Genomic DNA, 24,175 nt, shown 5'->3' with positions numbered 1-24,175 from the left:
CAAAAAGCAGAAGATGCCAAGGCACTTGCTATTGGTGCTGCTGTGGCAAAATGCAGAATAAGACAGAATGCAGCCAGCGTAATTGATAAAGACCGACAAATCCATTGATGGCCATGTTTAATACCTAGCAAGTATGCCTGGCGAGCCGAGATTGTGTGGCAACTGTGTGACTGTTTGGCTATAATGTCGAACGATCTTGTTGATGGCAGGAAGAAGACAAAGACCTTAGATTGGCTGTTAATGCTGCTGGCAGAGAACCAAAAACTGGTCGCTTGTTGACGCGTGTAGAACCTGTTGCAAGTTGTGGCTGCAACTGTTGCAACTGTTGATATTTATATTGTGATTGTTGTTGCTCTTTCGCATCGATTTTTATAATGATTAACGCTATTATTGTTGTTGTTGCTGTTGTTGTTGCTGCTACTACAAAAGGCAAGCTAACAATGCAACAAGCCGTTGCCTGTTTTGTTGCAATTAGGCTGGGCGTAGTAGGCAGAGGGGCGCGGCAGTTGCTGCGCATAAATTGCGTTAGGATAATGATCGCGCTTTGGCACAGTAAATCGTAATTTTTAGCCAGCGAGATTCAACGGATACCCCAAGTACAGTTTGAAAACTCTTAACTGGTTCGGCAACTAAATTTGTGGCACGCTTGAGCTACAAATGAGCGCGAGCGCGCGCGCCACAAGCACAAAATGCATTTAAGCAAAAGAAAGAGCGGCAGGCAGGCAGCTAAAGTGGCAAGCGGCAAGACAACGCATGCTGAGGCGCCATTTGAATTGAGATTTATTGCAAGCAGCAGCAGCATCTCGCGTAGCTGCTGCAGGTGCGCGCAACAAACAACGGTTTTGTATTTTTATAAGCGCAGACAAAACTGTAAAACGTTTGTCTCTGCTGCCGCTGCTACATTTTAAAAAGTCGCTTTGCCGTCGCTTTGATAATAAAGTCATTAGGCGTGTTTCATTTCAAATTACAAGCATTGCAAATATTAATAGCAATGCATAGTTGTTTAATTAAATTTTACATTGATTAGCTTAGTTTTGAGCACATGCGGCGTGGTAAATAAAGCACGCGGCTTATCCTTGCAACATCAGTTACAACTAAAGTTTGTTGTTGCTGCAGCTCAAATGCGATTTACAGCAAAGAAAATTGTAGCAACCGGTTTGCCACATTTTGACGCATAAATCTCAGAGCTTAAGTTGGTTTCAAATGCAAGTAAGGGTAGCTAAAAGTTGTATAAAATACAGAGAGAGGTAAGAAGATGCTAAGCTAGAGTTGAATTCATTTATTAAAGTGTATAACATAGTCGAGCTATGCAGTTTGGCTTAGCGCTTTGTTTTATGCTAAACTTTCTTCAATTAATTGTGTGCATTGATTAGTGTAAGGATAGCTCAGAATTAATTAAAAGGAAGAGCTTCAATTTCTATTATCAAAGTGTATAAAGCAGTTGGGTAGCTTAGACTTTCGTCTTTCATTTCTCTTAAGGATAGCTCAGACTTAATTAAAAGAGGGAAAGAGACAAGTCAAGCTTCAATTTCTATAATCAAAGTGTACAACGCAGTTGGGTAGATTAGACTTTCGTCTTGCATTTCTTTTAAGGATAGCTCAGACTTAATTAAAAGAGAGAGAGAGAGAGAGACAAGTCAAGCTTCAATTTCTATTATCAAAGTGTATAACGCAGTTGAGTAACTTAGACTTACGTCTTGTATTTCTTTTAATTAATTGTCTGCCATTGATTACTCTAAGGCTAAGCTCAGAGTTTTTTAAAAGAGACTACGCCAAGTTTCGCGTTTCTCTTTAACAAAGTGTATAACGCAGTCGGCTGCGTCGCGACTTTCGTCTCACATTTGTTTTGATGCTGCACTCTCTTCAATTGATTGTCTGCCGTTGATTACCGTTGATGTTTGCAGCTGTTGTCAGCTTTGTTGTTTGTCTGAGTTGCTTGGAAAATTAAGTTGCCTGGCAACTGTTGATAGTTTTAATGATAAGATTAGCGCGATTGATTTTTCCTGGCTATGGCAACCGGTCGTCTGTGGCAGGCAGGCAGGCAGGAAGCTGCCATTGACTGTTTTGTTGTTGCACATCAAATGTGGCGCAAAAACGTGCCGCATCAATCAGTCGCCCACCTCGGCCAACGACGCTGCTTAACAAGGTCAATGGGTTAATACACAGGCCAGGAGCAGGCAGCGCCTTGGCCATGGTCATTGCCATTGCCATTTGCCATTCGGGGGCCGCCCAAAAAGCGAATTGGCTTGGATAATACAATAATTGCACAATCCGCAAGTGCAACTGTAAAGTGCCACCGTTTGTGGCCGCTGGCGCTGGCGGCAAACTCGAGCAGACAGCGCGATTGACAGCAAAGTTGGGAGCTGCCAGTCAACTCCGACTGGTGACGGCGACGGTGACGGCCATCAAATGTCTTGGCTAAACATTTAGATTAGAGGCAGCAACTACAACGACGACGACGGCGAGTGGTCATGGCAGCGTCCATGCCAACAGGAATGCATTTTGCTGTAGCTGGCTAAGAACAATTGAGGCTAATCTAAATTGTTGCATGCAACTGGAGAGTTACAAGTGTCCGGCAGTAGCAAGCAGCTCGACTCGACTGCCTGTGTAATTTCTTTAAGCTAATTGTAAAAAAAAAGTAGCAGTGCTGCTGTAATTTGAATGGCAGCAGCACAGACCGAACGACTGAACGACCGACCGACCACAAAGCCACAAGCGGCAACCCTCAGTGACACCTACGAGCGGCAACTGCGGCAATGTCAATTCGGCTGCACCAGACCTCACATTTAATAGCTTCATTGGGCTGCTAACAATTTTTAGCTGGCTCATGTCAAGTTGGTTTGGAATTTAAGCTTTGCCATTGTTTAACCAAAAATGGTTCGACATTATTTTTTGCCTAATGATCATTTAACTGTCCATCAAACTGTGCAATTAACTGCCGCTAATATTAATTGTTCTATTTGTTTTATGTTTGTAACTTACGCGCTGGTTTAAATGTTAGCAGCGCGGCGTTTCGTCATAGACTAAACAAAGTTAAAATTGCGCTCATAATTTCTTACTGTGCAACAAACCAAAATGCAAGTGACAATGAGTGCAAAGATAAGAATTGAGTGAAAATTTATGGCCTGCGCACCTGACGGCGCCAGCAACAGCAGCAGCAGCCTAAGCAGGTAACTGTGGCAGCCACACTTGAAGGTTATGCCCCCAAAACACATACAGACGTTTACAAAATGCTTGCCGCTGTATATTTGAGCGTTTAGTGTATTGTTAAAAATTACTAAAGCAGTATAATGAGCAACACACTTTATAAATTTAATAAAAATGTGCTAACATTTTATAAAAAGTGCATAAATAATTTTTTGTAGAGTATTTAAAGCTGCCTTAGTTTTTATTTAGTTGCTTTTAGCCAATTTCCTACAGTTATGCATATTTTTGTTGTGTGCTTTGTCTCTTTAGTTTGTGGCACAGTAGTTCAAGCGAAATGTCACAAGTTAATTAGATTATATAGAAAAATATGTAAAGCAATATGGCTTGGGCTGCTTGCGCGCTATTGATTAGCTTTGATTTGGCGTCAAGGCCAAAGCAGCAGCAGTTTGGCTTTAAATAAGAAATACTGTTGCCTGCTTATAGGGGCAGCTGCAGTACAAAGCATTTAAAAAAAAATTATTTATTATTATTTAATAGTTTAAAATTAGCTTTAACGTTTTGTTTAAGCTTTATTAATATTAATATAAATGAAAAACGCTTGGCAACATATTTGATTTAGCAACTTTGCGCAAAAGTATGCAGCACTTGCTTGCGCAATTTATGCGCAAATTTTAAAGCTCAAATGTATGCTTTGTTTTTTACAGTAAAACGCACTTTAAGCTAACGCAAGCCGTTCAATAAATTGCATTAATTAAGAATCGGAATAAAAATAATAATATGCCAAAGCAATGGGCACTTCAGAATTAGGCTGAGTGCACAAGTTATGCACCTTGGACTGATTTGAGGGGTAGCAGCAAAAGCTTTTGCCGCACTAATATGCCAGCAAATATACAAATGCAAAAGTCTTGAAAGCCAATGCACAAACGCATAGGTAATGCCCACAGCAACTCTTCGCACACACACACAGACATACGCACTTGTTAACGTTAGTTTTATAGCCTGTGACTTTGCTGCTTAAGCGTTACGCACATGTTTACATGCTTTTAAGTGAGTGTGTGCCATTTTATGAAAAAAGAAAAAGAAAATTATGCACATACTACATATACATATGTTCGCACGTTGTACAGTTACGCACTGTGGGACTTTGCTTCGAGCCATGTGGGCAGGGGCTGGGGCTGGGGCTGTGTGTTGAGCGTAGGGGTCAGAGGCATGGGGCTGCATTGAGGCCGCCTGCAGCTGTTATATGTGGAGCCCAGTACTCAACTAGGCAATGGCATGCAATATTTTTAATGAAATATGCAACTGCGCGACGCAAACAAACACTCAGACTCAGTTCGTGTGGCCTAGCTCAAGGGGATACAAGCACACACACACAAACGCAGACATACAGTGAATTGTAGTGATGGGAATAAATATTTAAAAGAAATTGAATTTTATGTTACTGCATAAACAATAGCATATTATTAATATTAATATTAAAATTACAAATAGTAGTCATGATTCTTATATCATATTTATGCCATATACATAAGCAACGTAATTTATATTGTAATATAAAAATAAAAAAGTGCTAATTGTTTTACTTTTCATAAGCAACTTAGCCACAAATATTAGAAAATTATAATAAATATATTTTCCAATTTTTCCGCCTACACTTTTGTCTATTAACAAATTAATCTGCCAACTTAAACTTTTTTTATATACTGCTAACCCCAAGTACATTACGTATACGCAATATGTAAGCCTATGTCCATCTCTAGCGCATTGTATAAGAACATCAGTTGCGTAGCCTGCATGTGACTATGTAAAATGCATTCCAAGCTGCTGCTCTGCTGCTGCTTTAGATTTGGCAATCTGTGTGAGCAGCATGCGTGCAATCATTTGTCTGGCAATTTAATAAGCATAGATTTGTCAGTAATAAGGGGCAAATTACACAAATGCATGTGTATCTAATGCGATGCCAAGCAACGTGCGCTATATTGCAATTTGCACACTTTTCCATGCGCCTTGTTACAACAGTGCGTATGCGTTATGCGTTATGCGTTAAGCAGCCGCCGCCGCCGCCTGCAGGCTTCTAATTAATAATGTAATTAAATTAGCAAAACAAATATAATGCTCATAAGTTGTGTCGAAGATTTATGCATATACTACATAGGCCTGCAAGTCGTTTTCCACTTAATTAAACAAAATGCTAAAAGGGCTGGCCAAACACTTGGAATTAATATGCATCAACATGCGCTGGCGTATGAGCAATATTAGTAAAATTAATTGTGCATAGTGTTGGCCATTAGTATATGCTTTGATATTTATTTTCAGACTGCGGCAGCAAATAATCAGAGAGACACACACACGCACACACAAATAAAATGTAATCAGCAGTAAATCAAGCAGCAACATAAACTGCAGCTAGCAACAATTATTTAATATATGTGCGTGTGAATTGCGACACTGAAGGTGTTGACGCCAGTCAGGCCAAGGACTCAACTCAGCATCTTACGCTGCTGCAAAGACTTGCCGAGTTCATTTGCTCAAGTGATAAGACACAGAGGTTGCCTGTCTAGGCGAGAGAGCTTGAAATATTTGAAATTATGATCTGTGCCATTGGCCACACTCACAACTTCTGCTGCTGCTGCAGCTGCAGCTGCCGCCTTGTGGTGTCAACAGCATAAAGTCTTGGACACCAAACTACTAAATATTTGCTGCTGTCACTTGACGAAAGTTAATTTCTGCTTGCTTTGTGCCATGTTTGGCTTAGTTCTGTGTCCACACAAATGAATTCAACTACTTATAGTTGTTTGTCTACCCCGCACGACAGACACAAACAAATTGTGTAGTTATAATTTTAAATGTCATACCCTTTGTCAACGCAAAAATATAAAAAGAATAAGTTAGAAATATATTTTAGGCAATATAAGTAATTCATAATTTATTTATTATATGAACTCAAGTTGTAAGTAAAAGCTTAACAACAACTTTAGCTAGTAAATTTGTTAAGAATTTGCAGCAAATTCATTTTCAACAGGACTTCATTTAATATAAAGAAATAAATGCTGAAATATCGAAATTGTTAATATGCATGCCAGCATGTTAATTTAACATTCTGTTAAAGTCATAATATTACTTAACATTATGTTCAATAATTTTATAAAAATAACCAGCTAAATAAAAATATATTTTACGCAATTTTATTATTAAAATTTTGCTATATAAAAGCATAATTAATTTATTTATCATATTAACTGCAGCTGTAACATCTTTTGGCTAATAAATTTATTTAGAATTTGCAGCTACTTTAATATTTAGAATTTGCAAGGCTACTTTAATTGCAGCACGCTTAAATAATATTAAATGAAATAAGGTGTTTAAAGTGATGAGCTTAAATACGAACTTGAAACCTCGTCGACGATAGACTGAATCTAATTCAATCGAATTTGAATTTAACTATTCTGTTAATTCATGAATTGTACTTCAACATTATTTAAATAATTAGTTAAATACAAGCTAATAGATATACTATTTTAAGCAAGTATTATTTTCTATTTAATAGCAATATTTATTTATTTATTCAGAGTTTATCGATATGCTTCAACAACTTTTGGCCAATAAATTTAAATAGCAGCAAATTCATTTGCAAAGCTGTTGAATTGTTTATAATTAATGTGTGTGCGTTTGAGTGGCAACATGCTGCGCTATTGCTGCTCATAAAGTAATTTCCCGAAACGGAAACCAGCAAGGAAAACGCAAATGCCACAAGGACAAATGTGTAGACGGGACACGAAGCAAAAAACAAAGATTCCAAAGCTCTAAACGTGAGTGGCTGTGGTAAAAAGTGAAAATGTATTTTTTGCTGCTGCTGTGTGTTTGCTCAGAGGCAAAGACTTTGTAATGAAAAATGCAGCAGCTCCTGCAATGTTTGTTGCTTCTTTTTGCATATGGCTAACTTGAAAGTGATTTATTGACTTGACTTGGCCGCAGGTGCTTGCTGACGCTTACTTCCGCAATTACTGCAGACACTTTGCTCGAGCTGCTGTCAATAGAGTTGTTGCCACATCCGGCAGCACAGGCAGACAACATAATTCTAGGAACGCTTTTTAATTACAGCTTGACCAGCATAAGCAATTTTAAGTAGAGCTTAAAATGAACTCGGCACAAATTATACTATAATGCGAGCTTACAAGCAGCTTAAAGGCAATTTGCATGCAACTTTTTGCTGCAAAGCGCTTTTGTATATGGCGCTGCTCCAGTTGCACAGTCTGCTGCATTCATAAGGCTTAAGTGTTGCCTGGCTGGCATTAAATTCTATTAACAAAGCTGCTGCTCTAGGCGCAAAACAAGACACGGCCATTATTGTTATTACTTGTGTGTAGCTGTAGCCAAAGTTTGTCGCCAATTGGCATTAAATATGCAGCTGAACTTAGTCCAAGCTGCAGGCTCAATTGTGCATTAGGCTACGAATAGCTCGAATATATATAAAACAATTGGCATGCCAATGCAAATGTGTTGCAAATGCATAAGTCACTGGCATTTTGGCAGTTACACGTGTTTAAATTAAATCGCAAACGGCAAAGGCTTTGGCATTTCACACAGTGAGCCGGAAGTGCATGACCGTGCAGCTGCCTGCCTCATGTTGCATGAGGCAAAAGATTGTGTATTGCATGACTAATGCAGCCAACGCGCTTATCGTAAAAGTTGTGAACAAAATGCAAGTGCAAACAAGTTTTGAAGGGCTCCAAACTATTGCAACATTAGGCAAATTATTGCGATATGTAAATTAAAATTTGCTAAAAATCTGGCTTAAAGTAAATCCCTTTGCATGGCTGGCAACACTTAACTTTAAGCCTATTTACAAACATTTCCGCTGTTGCCTTAACTTGCGCAGTTTTGTTTTTATTTTGAAATAACTTAATTTTCTTAATAAATTGCACCAGCCCCAATGGCTAGAGCAATTTATTTGTCAAGCATTTTATGCATGTGGTTAGTTGCATTTAGTTTGCATTAATTATAGGGCGTTTATATATATTTTTTTGTTCAGTTTGGTTGGTTGCATGTTGCCTTGTACTGTGGCATGCGCAAATGCAACTAGACGCTAATGCGCTACATATTTTGCTTTGCAGGCTAATTGCTAGCCATCAGCCCTACACATGCGTCAAGGCAAACCAAATAAACATGTCACCAAACCCACACAGAGCAAGGCGCACACACCATTAAATGCAGTTACTCTAACTAGTATTGGTGAGTGGTTAGCTATCTACGGCTATCTAAAGCACTACTGGGTGCAATGCACATGGTGAACCATTCTGAGCTGGGCTGGCTGGCTGTTTTAGTTTAGTTTGATTGCCTTGGCTGGGGCTTTGGGTTATAGAGTTTTAGACAGGTTAAAATGGCTGTTGACTTACCGCGCACGTTGACAGGTTTTGGGTGCATGTTGATTGTTGTTTGGGTTTTTAGTGTAATAAAAAAAATCAAAAGGAAAAAACACTTTCGACTTGGGCTTGACTTATCAATTTGCTTGCATAGTTAGTACTAGTTTTTTTTTTTTTTTAGGTTGGCTTGCGCTTGGTTTATTGTTGATTGATGACGGCGTTCCAGGGCTGGGGGTGTACGTCATGTTGATTGCAGACAGTTGCTCCAGGGCGCTCGCGCGAATTCTCGCTCACAGTTCGCTTTGTTTGGCTTAATTTACACACTAATTTGTTTACTTGAAAAGTGTTTGCTTTACATTAATATAAGCACTACTTAGTTTAGGATTAGTTTAATAAACGCTCGCTGAGCTTAAATATCGATATTGGTAATTATCGTTGGTTGGCGGTTGCTCGATAGACTCGATCGAGCATGCCACTACTTGAATTTAACATTAAATATCGAAATTGTTTATAATGTTCGTTCGATAGGTGTATCGAGCATCTACTATTATCGATTATGTTAGTACTCGCATTTAACATTATGTTATGCTATGCTATTATTACAGTATGTTATGCTTAATTGCTTGGCTTGCCAATTTTAGGGTTTTCTAACTTTTTAAATACATTTTGTACTCTTGGTTTTAAAATTTGCATTTTACAAAGTGCTCATTGAGTGCGTGTCTATGCCTAGGATAAAGGAGCACTACTAGTAATAGGCATAAAACACGCTTAATAACTAGAAAATCAATTGCACTACTTTAATAATAGTATTATGTGTTTTAAGCTAATAATTTATGACCTCTATTATATTGTTATAAGTTATATTCTTGCGCGTTTAATTATTGTTTATGTTATTGCTTCAGCTTCACTACATTACTAGACTTGTTGAATAAAAATTCTTCAATTTCAAAGAGGCTATTTGTGTACGTATACTTTAAGTTAACATTTGTTGTAGTAATTATTGTTTATTATTGCTATGCTGTTAAAAGCTACAACTACTCATATTAATAATAATAATATATTTGGGTTATTTGTGGCCCCACTACGTTAGCTGTCATTTAAGGTATAATATATAATATGTTTAAATTCAAGGAAAATATTTTTAGTAATTTACTTGCTAGTTAGAATATTAGCTTTGTTGTATACACTTTGCTACTGTATACTTTGTATATGTCTACTAAGTTAAGTCTTTGAATTTGTTATATATAAACTGTATTGTGATATTACGTATACGTCTAACTTAGTTCTGCTGCTTCTGAACGGTACAAGTGCTCGAAACTGCTCTGCAATAGCTTAACTACTAAATATCTTAAGTCATATTAAGGCTACTAAGCTACATAGTTTGTATTCACTTATAGCTAGTGTTATAATTTCTACATAAATTGTTAAGCTTAATAGCGTAGCAAACACTTTTGTTGTTAATTCGTACGCTGGGGCTGCATACATTTGTTTTATATTTAAATTACTTGCAAGCTTTTACTAACTTTAAGTTTACTTTAAGTTTTAGAAAATCAAAAATTAAAAAGGGAAATCTGTGTTGACTTTTTGCTGGCGCGCTTTAGTGTTGATTGAAGACTTAGCATAGAAATGTTGATGTGTTGCTTGATGATATGCATTGCAATTGATCGAATCGATTTCAATTTCAATTCAATTTCAGTGCTTGTGTCTAGCGCTGCCTTTGCCCCCACACAACAAAAACACTTTTGCGTGGGGCTCTTACCTCGGCGATGTTGCTGGCAGCGGCATTGACAGCGGCGGCGGCGGCAACGGTGGCGGCGGAGCACGCACTTCAGTTTCAATGTGACGCTTATGCTGCGTCTGTAGATCAAGGGCGGCGGCATAACTGGCATGTGAATGGGCATGTGTGCCCAATGGGGATTCGCGTGGCCGCAATGTGGTGGGTGGACCACGAAACAATGCATAAGGATTGCCAAAATAGTCCTGTGAGGTGGCCATCATGCTGTAATAAAAAAGAAAATAGCACAAGTTATAAATTGAATGAATTAAAAGCAAATATCGCAGTCATAGTTATATTAATAATAAATACTTAAGCCAAAGTTAATCATAATAAGTGGCAATATAAAGAAATAAGTGCTCGGTAAGCTTTAATGATCGAGCATGCAAGAATGTTAATTTAACACGCTGTTAAGCACAACAGAATTTGAATTTAAAATGCGGCTAACAGTGAAAAGTGCTCGATAAGCTTTAATATCGAAATTGGCAACAGCGCTAGTTGGCGGTCGGTCGATAGGCTGATCGAGCATGTTAATTTAACATTGCTGTTAAGCACAACAGAATTTGCTGCTAACAGCGAAAAGTAAAACACGCGCTTTTAAGAAAATTGAGCAATTAAAGCGCCGCATAACTGCGCTGCCCCAGTCAATATATTTTTAAATTGCTGTCATGTCATTTAAAATATTTTTATGACCAAACCATTCAGAGCTGACTAAACGTTGCGCGCTGGCATGCGCATTTTTTTTTGCGTTCATGTTTTTTAATTTAATAGTCATGTAAAAAATGCAAGCACAGGACGGCACGCGACTGCATTTAATTTTGTTGTGCAATGAAATTATTGTAACATGTCTATCTGATTGATGCCCCTGGTCACCACAATTGGCAATCATATGTCGCACACGCGACAGCGACAGTATTGAGCGCCGAGTGGAACACGAACACCCAAACAATACTGGCAAACATATAATTAAGTGTGTTTCAAGCTTGTCAATTTAAGTGCCAGCCCACGCTCGAGGCGCTTACAACAAGGCGAGAATAATGCGAATGAGCTGATAAGCGGCGATTTAAAGTAATCAAATTTTATGAGCTGCAAGGGCCGAAACCTTTAACAGATTTTTAAACTCACTGCTAACCAATATGATGCTGACCATTATTTTGTTTTAATGAACATTAAGCGCAACGTTGCTTTGCCCTTTTGCATAATTTAAGGCGACAAGCTCAAATGCTGACTGATTTTCCAAGTGGTTGGCGCGCGATATTGCCGCTGGCATTTGGTTGCGCTTGACTTTGCGCTCGACGACAAGCAGCGTTTAACTTTTGCATAATTACGTGTAAGAAAAGAAAGTTGCCAGGCTTACGGATTTGCTTGAGCAGAGTTCGAGGGGTGCGCGCAACAACTTTAAAGAGTCGCGTGTGGGTGTCTGTGTCGCTCAAGCTCAACTTTTGTGTATGTAATAAAATTGCGACGACGCTGAGGCGCTAATGGTTTACACTTCATACGACAGCAGAGTGCAGCTAAATGTCTGCACACATGTAAAACACATGTACGCACTGGTGGGCGGGGTGGAAAATCTGGAGCAGAAAGCTTCAAGTGCACGCAGTCTGCTGCACTGCACGTGCACATATATAACGTATACGACAAATAGGCCAGACGAGCCACCAGACAACTGCGCTCAACGGTGTCACCTACTGAACTGAGCTTGGTGTGTGTTTAAGCAAACAACAGCAGCGCGCTCGCCTAAAAATCAGGCTGAGCAATCTCTCTCCAGCCCTGTGCTGGCTGCTGTTGTTAATGAGCACAAGTGTGTGGCTGTGTGCGCTGTCTGGGAGCGTCTAAGTGCGTTGGCGGTGATACCTAAGGGACAACTAAAAACAAAAACCATTAAGTATAACAACAAAGTGAATTTCAATATACTCAACGCTGCTTATTTAAATTGCAGCACAACTTTAGAGCTTAAAGCGCATTTATTGGCAGGCATATTGCAGCTAATTGTTGCGCTGCTTTGCTGCTGTCAAGGTGGCAACAGCGGCAGCAAAATTCATTTGGCGTTCGTTCGTTGCCTGACTTTTAATTAATTGAACTACTTGGCGTTGGTGCGGGGCTACAGCAATTTGCAAAAAGCGTAAGCATTAAGCATACGCATGCAAAAAGTTTTGCCTTTTCATATTGAGTCTTGGCTTGAAAGTTGTGTGACCCGTGCGCTATCAACTGTGCAACTTTTCATTTCTTTTTTACTTTAAACTTGCGCGCATGCAAACTTCTAGTGGGCGTGGCGCAGCCGCTAGCGGCAGCAAGATAATCCTTTGTTGCTTTATTGCGTTAGTCGTTTGTTGGTCGTGCTGCGTTTTGTGGTTTTAGCGCTTTAAAGACAATAAATTGAATTTGGCGCCAAAGCTAAATGGCCACAAAGGCGCCAGCAGCCAGCAGCCAGCAGCTTATACACTTGTTTAGTCAAATGCTGTGGCTGGCATAGCTTATAAGCTGATTTGCCGCAATCGCATTTGATGCACTCTCTACCACTCGAGACGCTTTGATTCCATCCGGACTCTGACTCTGACTTTTTACTCCCTGGGCTATTAGCCTTAGTGCACATTTGTGCAAATGTTATTTTTGTTTTCGTTGCTATATTATTACAAAATACAATAAATGCGAGCGAGCCAGGCAGCCAGCCAGCCAGCACCCACCCTTTTATATCAAGTATACGCCCAATTGGCGCTGCCCACACCGCTCTTGCTCTTGCTCTTTGGCTGTTGCCCGTTTGCTTGTGCGCCAGTTTGTTTGCGTGCAATTCCGTAAAGTCCTGTGCGTGCATTCAGGTTATTCCAGCAGCTCAGGCGTTTGACATGAAAAATGCATTTTATTGGGATTATTTTTATATATAGTGTATATGCATATATATCGTGAGTTCGCTGCCAACACGCGCGCTCTCTCTCTCTCAGGTAGTGACTACATCTCACTCAATTAAATCAGTTTTGAATCTCTGCGTGAGCATTTAAATTGCTTGTGAAAACATATGCTAATATGCAAATTAAATTAATTTTACATTTTTAACTTTCACACACACGCACACGCATGCACTTTATACGTACAAGTTTTTTAGTTCAACGAATTTCGCACTTTTAATTCAATTAACGCGCTGCAATTTTAGCATCAAATTACAACAACAACAACAAGCCTGGCTAACTAATCCTTTGTGCCATAGCTAGTGTTAATAGCCAATTAAATCTGGCTGGCGTACATATGTATGTGTCTGTGTCTAATAATTAGCCAGCTACACACACATACACGTGTTCGGCTATTTACGTAATGCGTTCATGGCCGAGTTTACGCCACGCGCTACGTGCCAGGGCTTCAAACTTTGCGCTTTTGCCAAAAACACTTTCAACCTCATTATGCCGCTGCCCCAGCTTATAATGCCACATTATTAGTGCTTCAATTTCATAGCTGGAATTTTTGTAAATTTTTATTGTCTAACATAAGCTAAACTTATAAGAGCAAAAGCTATAGCACGCTTAATTTTTAATGCAATTGTTTATATTTGCTTAGTACAATTTTTTACAAATTATTTAAGCGCAAAATTAAGTTAGGCTTAAAAATGTGCTGAAGGTTCGATTTGGATTTAAATAAATTTATATAATTCATGGAATTTAATGCATTAAATCTATGATTAAGCTAGAATATGATATATTTATTTTTTTTATGCTTAGATGTGCATGAAAAAAATTAATTTTAGAATGAACGTAATACGCAGTTTACTGCTAAAGAAAAATAATTTGCGCTAAATCTTTTAAAACTAAGAAAAAATTGGAAATATATGACAGATTGCCAAATATGCATTAAGCTAGTTATAGTAGCTCAACAAAGTGATACAATACCTAACTAACTTTATTATTATTTATAAATAAATTGAACACAGCTTTAGTTAAGCTTATAAAGCAGTTCTATACGTTTGCTTAAGCATTTGGCATTTTTTATTACTCAACTATGATTAATATAAATTTTAGCAACAGTCGCGCACAGCCGACACACTACGACGCTGTATATTCAACTTGTAAAGATTGATTATTTACTCAATTAATATGTTGAGCATAAACAAACAAACTGCTGTTTAATCTTTCATGGAAATATGATTCAAGCTCTGTACAGCTGTTTTCTTATCGCTTACGCCGCTATACATTAAGCTTTTAAATAGAATAAAATTTGATTACAATACGCAGTGTGCGCAGAGCGTTAATGCTGCGAAAATGTTCAACAGTTTGTTCTCCGATCGTTATAATAAGAAACGCAGCATGTTCTACGAACAATACAAGGGTGAGAGCAATAAGTAACAATTCATATAATATAATATTAATTAATTATATAGCCACACGTCGACGTTATCCCAACTTGCCTATATACAAACGTGCCAAGGAGCCAATGCAATTGCCTAGCAAATTTGTAAAGCGCACACAGCGCAAATTTAAGCAGCATGACTTTGACTATGAGGACTGGTAACTAATTGTTTGAATTTAAAGTTAAGTGCTAATAGTTGCTTGATTAGGATTACGAGCAATTTCGTATCGATTGTGGTGCGACGCAACCTTGAGCAGCGCAGCGCACAGAAATTAATGCCACGCATCTCAGCGGATTGCCAAGAGAACTGCAGTTGGCGTTGTTGGCCGCAGGACGACGACGAGCAGCAGCTTGAGGATTTGGAGCCAAGACGCTCGCAGCGTTTGAATTTAAAATTTAAGGAAATCTACGAGCCATGGCAATTGCACACAAATGATGCAATCAATTGGCAACAGCCGCTGACAACAACAAATGCAAAGGCCACGTCTTGGCCCACGCTAGTGCCCGAAATTAGATGCGAGACGCCAACAGGCGAGCAGCTGGAGCAGCTGCAGCAATTGAATTTTATCAATGAGTATGCGTAGCGTATAGCAAACTTTCAACTGCCATTGACCATTTGTAATAGTTGTTCTTGTGCTTTCGCTTCCAGCAGCAGCCGTCACGAGTCGCTGCTCTATTGCAACATGTGCGGCAGTCGTTTCGAAAAGTCCTGCCAACTGGAGCTGCATACGCTGGAGGAGTGTCGCAAATATTTGTTGGCCACGCTGCTGCTCAAGTAAATAGCAGCAAACTATCAATAGTATGGCCCAAGTAGCTAACAAGCTAATCAAATTTAATTTAAGTAATTTATATGCATGTAAAGCCAGAGCCTAAGCAGCAGCAACTAACGCTAGTGCAGGCATTAAAGCGCTGACTTTAACTGCAACGTCTTTGCAGTAAACAGCGTCGTAAGCTGTAAAGTAAAAAACATATGCTAAATATGCATAAATTCAAGCTACTTTGCATTTATATGAATACGAATAGCGCAACAACAAGTAAAAGTGCAATACGCCTGACTGCGATATACACTTTGAACTGAATTCAAATGTAAATAAAGTTCTTTGTTTGAGAAACGCTTAAACTTTACTTAGAACTCTTTAAATTTGGCGATAAGAATGAATTCAAATGTAAACACAGTTAAAAAAGAATGAGCGACTACTTGGAAAGTCTTTTGAATTTATATGAACACAAATAGCCTTGAGTTTAAACTGAAGCATTACCAACTTTGAAATACATTTTGCTCATTACTTCAATGCAAACATTGCCTTTTTTTTTGTATGAAAAGTAACATCTGGATTTGTAACACTTAGAAGCGAAACTTTGGAACTCAGCTTAGGTTGCGCTTAGAGATAAATTCACGATTATAAGACGAATGTAAATAATATAAATATTTTAACCAAGATATGTAGCTAGTTATTCATTTGAGTGCATATAAGGAAGAAGCTTTCGCTTTTATATATTTAATAAAGATTTTAAAAACAAACGACTCAATTTACGTTTCTGAAACGGATGTGACTAGACATGTCTTTAATTTTAAAAAGACTTAAGAGCTTAATTATTCTTTTGGGTGAATCTAAAGAAGATTATTTACACATATCAGTAGCTTAGGCCTAAATCTCAATGAACAAAGTAAGAAACCTGGAGCTTCAGCTTTTATAGTTTTTAATTGACTAAATTTGTTTTACTAACTTGAAGAACTATATTTTGGAAAATAGTAAGCATTCGAATAATGAGAAAAGTGGCAATAAATTTGATTTTATACTATCGGTAGTATCGGTTTTCTCTTAAAAATAAATAAAAAAATAAATGAATTTAAAATAAAAAAAATAATAGTCTTTTAAATGCAAACAGTGCCTTTTTTTTGGATGAAAAGTATGCACGAATATTTTGAAAAATAGTAAGCATTCGAGTGATGAGAAAAGTTTCAGTAAATTTCATTTTATACTATCGATAGTATCGATGATTTCTCCATAGTCTGAAACCTCAATGTTTTTGCAGCACTACTGCTTAGGCATGAATATTCTTGTATATTATGATTTGATGTAGTGCATAACAAATGTAAGTCAAGTGCACGCATGTTTTGTTTATTTGCATATATATGCAATGCTAATATTACAGCTGTGTGAATTGATCTACATATATGCATATGTATATGTTGTTCAGCCTCTTGTTGTTGTTGTTGTTATTAACACATTTGCATTTGCCCCAGCTGTCAATAACAGACAAATCAGTTGCCACTGCTGCTGCTGCTGCTTTGGACAGCCTACGTGGCTCTCAAGCTTAAGCCTTAAATGTAAACAAGTAATGCATTAATATAAACTCTATTTCACACTCCTCAATTAACTGTGGCTTTTGTTGCCAGCCACCCGCAAATATAAAAACTTCACTTGGCAATTAAATTTTTAATTATCATGTGTGCAAATAGCTGCTTGCAACTTTTAGCATTAAGACATACCTACATATGTATGCATTGCACACATTAAGAATTATTAACAGAATTAATGCGAAAACTTGATGGCACAAAGGCGCAGCACACAGTGAAATTTCTGTAGCCAAACTGCAACATCAAAGCAAACACCACAAATTTTTGCGCAGACAAAAGCCAAAGAAATAATTTAAAGTTTCCATTTTGCTTAACATTCTTTTTGTTTTTTTTTTTTTATTTGAGTTGCTCATACATTTTGCATAATGCATGCAGCATTAAAGACAGTTTTGAGCAACTGCCAACAAAAAGTGCTACACATCGGACTAAACATTGCGCATACGGAATCAAAGCAGATGCAGATTTATGCCCGAAATAGCGAATATCGATAAATGTTGAGTAATAAGAACGTCAAGTGGGTGGTTAAGCTTTAAGCTGCATAAATGGCAGATTAACTCAAGCAGTTAAGCATAACGTATACGTAATTTAATTAACAATTTTAGTTGTTGTGATTAGGTAACTCTTATGCTAATATTAATAAATTAAATTGCTAAAAATATTATATTTGCATAAAGTTGCTAATTATTTTTACATACTTTACTTTTAGAGTTCACAAAAATTACGTATACGTAATTTAATAAATAAATTATTTATAGAAATTTGCAATAAACTCAACTAGTTGACTACTCTTATGCTAATAATAGTAAATCAAGTGTAGTAATTGATTATTTTAATGTAAATTTTATTATGTCATGTTTAGTTAATTTTGAAGCTTATACAAATTTATTGCATTGATTTGTTATGCTAATAAATTTAATTATATAATTCTATAATTTTTTTTATATATTTACTTTTAAAGCTCATTGCAGTTTATTGCCTTGTTATGTAATGCAACGTGCAACGTGTAAATACGTATACGTAATTTAATAAACAAATTTTTTACTGCAGCTTTTATTGCTTAGGGAGCAGAACTTTGGAAATAAAGTTAAGCTTGGGCTATCAAAAAAATAGTATCAAATAGCAAAATACTTTTGTCACGCAGTTAGTCAACATCTTTTATCGCCATGTACTTCACTTCAGCTGATTGTCTGTCTGTGTGTGTGTGAGTGTGTGTGTGTTTGCTATGCTATTTTTCACTCACTTACATAAGACAGTTACACCCACAGGCCCGACAACTGCAGTGGCTACGAAATGAGACTGACTGACAGACTGAACGGACAGCTGCGCGTACAGACAGACGTGAGGCTAGTGCGTGGCTAAAATGGCGTAAAGACGTAAGCGGCGTGTGCTAACTAAGCCCAAACAAACGATGCACAGGCTGACACACACACACACACACACACACACACACACACACAGTGGGAAATCGCAATGTTCCGTATATCTTCATTAAAATGCAATGCATCCTTTGCAGTTCAGGCACTGACAGTCAGTCGCTCTGTCTCTTTCGCACTCTCTCTCTCTCTCGCTGCTTTTCACTTGCTCTGAGGCTCAGTGGAAAAGTTAAAACGTGTAAGCGTTCGCGCGTGTAATGACAATGGCGCGTGGCTTTGGCTTTGACATATTCAGTGGCCAGCGGGCAGAACTCAGCGGCAGCGTCAGCGTCAGCGTCAGCGCCAGCGTCAGTATATTGAATGCTGTAAAAAGCAAATACGTTGCTGACTGGCGGCGACGGCGACGGCGGTTTATTCACAGCTGGACTGCAGCATCTTATAAACATTAAACACAAGGGTTTAAGAGCCATGCACTAGGCAATAGTCGAGCGTGCGTTAAGTTGCGTTGGGTGTTGTCATAAAATGATGCGCATACAGTTTTCCACATTCGTTTTCCAAGGTGTAAATCACGTAGCACTCCAGCGCCTTTTACAGTTCCAGTTGGTTTGCTGCGCCACAATAAAATTGAAATGCAGCCAAAAAAGGGAGCCCAGCAACAAGAACAAGTACAATAATATTAACAACAGCCAAACAACAACAACTAAAACCAACTGCAACGACAGCAAAACGCAAAAGTTTTAAAAGTAAAATGACAAGCGCACGTGCAACCGTTGAGGGAGCCCAAAAACAAAAAAATAAAACTTCAAAACCAACTCCTTGCTCTTGTTGCTGCTGCCGCTTTGTTGTTTGCCGATTACGTAGCGCGCTGCGTTGTATGTGTGTTTACGTCGTCTGCGCCACCACTGACATTTGCAACTGGCTTTGGAGCTGCTGCTGCTCTGACAGACTTATGCTTAGACATCGATCACATGGGAGCCGCAGCCCTGAACTACTTAAGCCATGCAAAACTTTATGCATTTCTCGTGCGGCTCATTACAACTCCAGCGAAGCTGCTAAGCTGCTTCATGGTTATCAGCCACAAAAATATAGACCAAGCGTACACAACACACACCCAAGCAGCACATGACAAGCGTACGTGGTGCTGCATGTGTGTGTAAATGTCTGTGACTTGCATATGGCGTTGAACAATGGCTGCTCACCCCGCACACTTCACTTCACTTCCAACGCATGCAGCTCGGACATTTTGTTTATTAAAATTAAGTGCCCTGGACACTGAGCAGTTAGTAAGCGCTATACACTGCGAACTAGTAGCATAGTAGTCATATAAAGCGCACGTAAATAATATTTAAATGAAGAAATTCTATTTGAAATATTTTAAGTTTCATTACAAAAACTACAAGCTAGATAAATAATATTTAGTTAAACAAATTATTAGCTTGCATTTTTGTATTAAATTACATTTTCTTTTAGTTTTTATTTAGTGCAGCATTACAAATAATTTATTTTATTACTATTCGTACGTTTTTAATTTAAATTTAATTTTAAATATTTTTTGTAATCATTTTTATTTAGCGTTGACTGTTCATAGTTGTTGTTAAATAAGTAAAAATAAATAATTATTTGAATTACTTGCATTTTGTTTTTAATTTTCAATAGAAAAAATATTTACTTTTGTTGCAAAGTGCATTTAAATTTATATTAAGCAAATAATGTTTATTAACTTGCTTAAACAATTGACTTTTATATGTAATTATATAAGAAGTTACTAATATTGTCTATGGCTGCCGCTTCAACTTTAAGCTTACACTTATATAAAGAAATAAATAAAATATAAATAATATTATATTATCAATTATTTCAATATATGTATATATTTTCTAATTTTTTAACATAATTCGCTCAAGTTTACTTTTGATTAGCAGCAAGCAAATCCATTTTATATATCAACTTTATGTTTACAACTGGAAATTCTCAAGCTACGACTTGGCCATAAATATGGCCACACTAGTATATTGCAGCTCTATATTGGAACTAAAAGGGCATATAGCAAAGCGCATAGCACAGCTGGCGTCTGACCAAGTTCTGCCAACGCTGCTAGCAACCTGATGCACATGCTCTGCGCCTTCTTCTACTTTTTTTTATGAGCAGCACACGCACACGTGTGTGGCAGGTACAGCAACAGCAGCAGCAGGAGCAGCAGCAGCAGCTGCGTGTTGGCCAAATGACGTTGTTGACGTGCCCACTGGCCAGGCTACAACAACAACAACAACAACAACAGCAGCAAGTACAGCAAACAACAAATACGTGCTTTTTGTTTTACCATTAGCCGTAGACAGCAGCGAGCCACATTAAGTGATATTTGTTTTACATGAAAATCAACGCGTCCTTGCGGTTGTCTGACCAAACTCCCCCCACCACCAACCTTTGCAGCGACTATTTGTGTGTCTGTCAGCACAGCTAGCTGACTGCCTGGCTGGCTGCTGTGGCTGTTTTTAAATTCTCATTTCATTTACGTTGTGTGCGTCCTTGCAAATTGCATTCCAACTTGATTGCAGGCACAGCGTGGTAAGTTTAGCTCATCATGGTTAAGTTGAACCCCCAATTTTAATCAGTGTCTCTGCTAGCTGTTATATATACATATATTTGTGTATGTTGGCTGCATAATCAGCATTGCATACCAAATTGCAATTATAAGTCGTGTTAATAATTACACAGCTGTAGTAGCCACAGATTTGCGGCCAAACATGTTCTTACTACATGTGATTTAATGAGCAACAGATAAACTGAGAGTTCTTGCCAAAGTCACATGCACACTACACTGCCCAAAAACACAGTTGTGTTATCAATTAAGCTGCCAACTAAGCTTAATTGCACTTAATTGACAAGCGACTGTCATGCACACTTGTTAGGCTCAGCCCTTAATTACTCTTAATCGATCTCGCGCAATTTCTTGCAGTGCAACATAATCATCATTATAAATATTGGCTTGCCATTAGATTTGCCTAACCTAGTTAGATAACAAGTTTTTTTTTTTTTTTGGTGCCACTAATTAGTTCAAGTCTGCGTCTGACTTTCAATGCAGCGCCAAAGAATTTAAAATGCGCAGACATTGCAAATAAAACTAAACTCCAACTTTTTTATTTTTTATACGCCAATAAAAGTGAAAATTACTCGTCTACTGCGCTATTATGACAAACACAAATTTCATTCAGCTACCTGCACAGGGCCAACAGTTTAAGCGCCATTTTTCTCTTTTTTCATTAAATTTTTTGTGCTGCTGCGCTTTTTGTCGAGGCGTCGAAATGTGGTGCGGCCACAAAAATGTTAAATGCTTTACCCTTGGCGCTATCCATTAAAGTTGCAAATGAGCGCATGAATATTTTACAATTGTTAATTTAATTCATTGTAAGCGTCAGCTTACTTTTTTTTTAACGTTTTAACTTCAAATTGTTGACCAAAAACATTTTGTGCTTGAAATCAATTGACGTTTTAGCGTTGCATAAACGATTTGAGCAGCCAATTGACTGCAGCTAAATTTGAGTTTAATATGGGAAGGCACAAACAGCTTTTGCCATTTTATGCGAGACTCATAAAGTAAGCAACGCCCTGGCGGCTTGGCGAACTTGCTCTGCCAACCGCAGCAAGTTATAAAGATGTCCAAAAGGCCACAATACAAAAGTTTATTGCTGTTGAAGTATAGAAAGCAAGATGCTCACACACACACACACACACACACTGACAAAACAAAACGTGTGCAATGCAAGTCAAACAATAAATATTTTGGCTCAGTGCAGCTTTTGAGCTTGTTTCAACTTGTAAAAACATGTTTATTAATTGGCAAATGTCTTAAAAGCGAAAAATGACTTTAAAAGTTTAAAGAGCATGTAACTAACGCAGCAGCAGCAGCAGCTCCAACTATTTGCCAACGACGACGCACTAAAGTATGCTATCAATTTATGCGGGCCAGCAACATGTAAAAAGAGTGAGAGAGGAAGAGTGCGCAAGCGAGTTATTTGTCCTGCTCGTGTCGAATTTTCAACTCAGGTGTCATAATTAATTTCGATGGCTGGGTTTATTGTTATTGTTACGGCTTTTCTATCGCTGATGCTGCCTGCCTGCCTGTCTGGCTGCCCTTGTTTTCTCGTTGTAAACAAAGCTATGTTGGCTATGCAAAAATTTACAACGAGCAGCCGCCGCACAGTGAAACGTAAGCGCAACAGTGCGCGCATTTTAAATATTCAGGCTTCAAGCTAAGAGCTCGATTATGTGCTACCACTTAGACTTGTTTGAGTAGCCACTTTCGGCCAGCCTGAGCGTCTGGGCTGGCTGGCTGTGTCCTATATTCTCTCATTAAATTGTTAGTGCCAGAATATAGTTTGGCATTTTGGCAATAAACTTGTCGCTAACAAGGCGTTCGTGCGCAAATTTGGACACGCCAGGTTGATTTTTTGTGCCAAAACTTTTAATTGGCCAGTGCAACATTTTAATTGTTTTCAGACTCTAACTCGAACTTGTATTTTAAGCTGCAGCTTGAACTTGCACTTAGTTCAAGCAAACTATTTGCTTAGCATAAGCCTTAGCCTAGACTACATGCCATATTGCAAGTCATAAATTAGATGTCACAGTTGTGTGCAAGTGTCAATGAAGCAATAACAACAATAACCACCAACGAGTGCCAAAATATGTATTTCCCATTTTTTTTTTCTGGCTACGTATTAAAAATACATAACTGTAATTTATGAGCTGTCCTCGGCGCAAGGCGCTGCTAGCACAAGTTGCCACAAGTCGCTGTAAGTGCCTTTAGCCGCACATTGTTGCAAGCAGGCAACATGCAAAGCTGTTGATGTTAACAACACAGATCAATAAATTGTCTTTAAGTTGCTATAAAATTTATGCTTATAGCATATATAATAAATACAGTTTTACATATTTTCAATTGTTACAAAATCAAGTTTTGTTGTCACTGTGCACAGTAGTCTAAGCGTTCAGCCATTGCAGCTCATTTCGGTTTAAATTGAATTGAAGCCAAATGCACGCCATGATTTTAAATTGTTTGGTTTGCTTTGGTTTCGTTTGGTTTACATTGCATTACGGCAGTGGTGGCAGCACTGAATGCATTCATTGCACACACACACACTCACACATGCACATACACAGACACCTACACATATTCAGGCGTTGGCGTGGCTGCTTGGAACTATAACTTTAGTTGAAGCTGACGCACTGGAGCACAAAACTACACAAATTGCTGACATATTCAAATCAAAGCGCTTGGGCATTCTTAATGGGCGGCAGTAGTGTATATGTGGGCGTGTCTCTGTTGATGTTGATGTTACTGCTGAAGGCGCTTGTAAAAACAAATATCGTTTTAAATAAATTGCATGCGGCTTAGAGCTCAAAGCTCAAGCTGCAGTCCTGATGAGCAAGTGCCGTTGGTTAGTAACAGTGGCTCTTAAATAACTTTCACATCAGATTATAGAAAATTATTTTATAGCAAAAGTCTTGATTTTATTTATTGCAATGTCAATCGAGCTTAGTGCACGCCAAATAAATTGCAATGTAACATACAAAAAGGGAAAAGCGAACTGTGCAGCACATTAAATAATTTAAATGCTAAAAAAAATATATATGCGCAATATTAATGTTATATAGTTACACTTACCTCATAATACTAATTTAAATCATAGACGTATGCGAAACAGCAAACAGCATCGAACAACAACAACGAACACTTGACCACAGGAGCGCTAGCGCTCCAACAAAAACGCGTAATTTTTTCATTGCGCGCCCCTTTATTGCAAATACACTAATCACGTATTTATTC

At 38.1% G+C, this 24,175-nt stretch overlaps 2 protein-coding genes across 7 annotated transcripts in view; one reads left to right on the top strand and one right to left on the bottom strand.

Moving 5' to 3' along the window:
- Nucleotides 1-24,175, bottom strand: part of LOC108603022 (sex determination protein fruitless) — a 115,533-nt gene that overhangs the window by 81,526 nt on the left and 9,832 nt on the right. For 3 of the 4 annotated variants that reach the window (XM_017991428.1, XM_017991422.1, XM_017991429.1), the window contains exon 2: nucleotides 10,270-10,509. In XM_017991428.1, the coding sequence (XP_017846917.1) occupies nucleotides 10,270-10,508 (239 nt within the window). In that variant the 5' untranslated portion in view covers nucleotide 10,509. Of the gene's footprint in view, nucleotides 1-8,543; nucleotides 8,626-10,269; nucleotides 10,510-24,175 lie in introns of those variants that run through there. The other variant, XM_017991426.1, reaches the window with a different exon arrangement.
- Nucleotides 14,510-16,074, top strand: LOC108603024 (maker193). Of its 3 annotated transcripts, none has more exons than XM_017991430.1 (4): nucleotides 14,510-14,595; nucleotides 14,648-14,774; nucleotides 14,825-15,196; nucleotides 15,269-16,074. In XM_017991430.1, the coding sequence occupies exons 1-4, from the start codon at nucleotides 14,529-14,531 to the stop codon at nucleotides 15,393-15,395; spliced, it is 693 nt and encodes a 230-aa protein (XP_017846919.1). In that variant the 5' UTR covers nucleotides 14,510-14,528; the 3' UTR covers nucleotides 15,396-16,074. The 3 variants fall into 3 exon arrangements, with proteins under 3 accessions (XP_017846919.1, XP_017846921.1, XP_017846920.1); XM_017991432.1 differs by having other exon boundaries at nucleotides 14,825-15,190; nucleotides 15,269-16,073; XM_017991431.1 differs by having other exon boundaries at nucleotides 14,825-15,190; nucleotides 15,266-16,073.

The sequence above is a fragment of the Drosophila busckii genome, chromosome 3R, assembly GCF_011750605.1.
Source record: "Drosophila busckii strain San Diego stock center, stock number 13000-0081.31 chromosome 3R, ASM1175060v1, whole genome shotgun sequence".
Classification (NCBI taxonomy): Eukaryota; Metazoa; Arthropoda; class Insecta; order Diptera; family Drosophilidae; genus Drosophila; species Drosophila busckii.
Note: the sequence above shows the minus strand (reverse complement) of the source record. Positions and strands in the feature narration are given on the sequence as shown.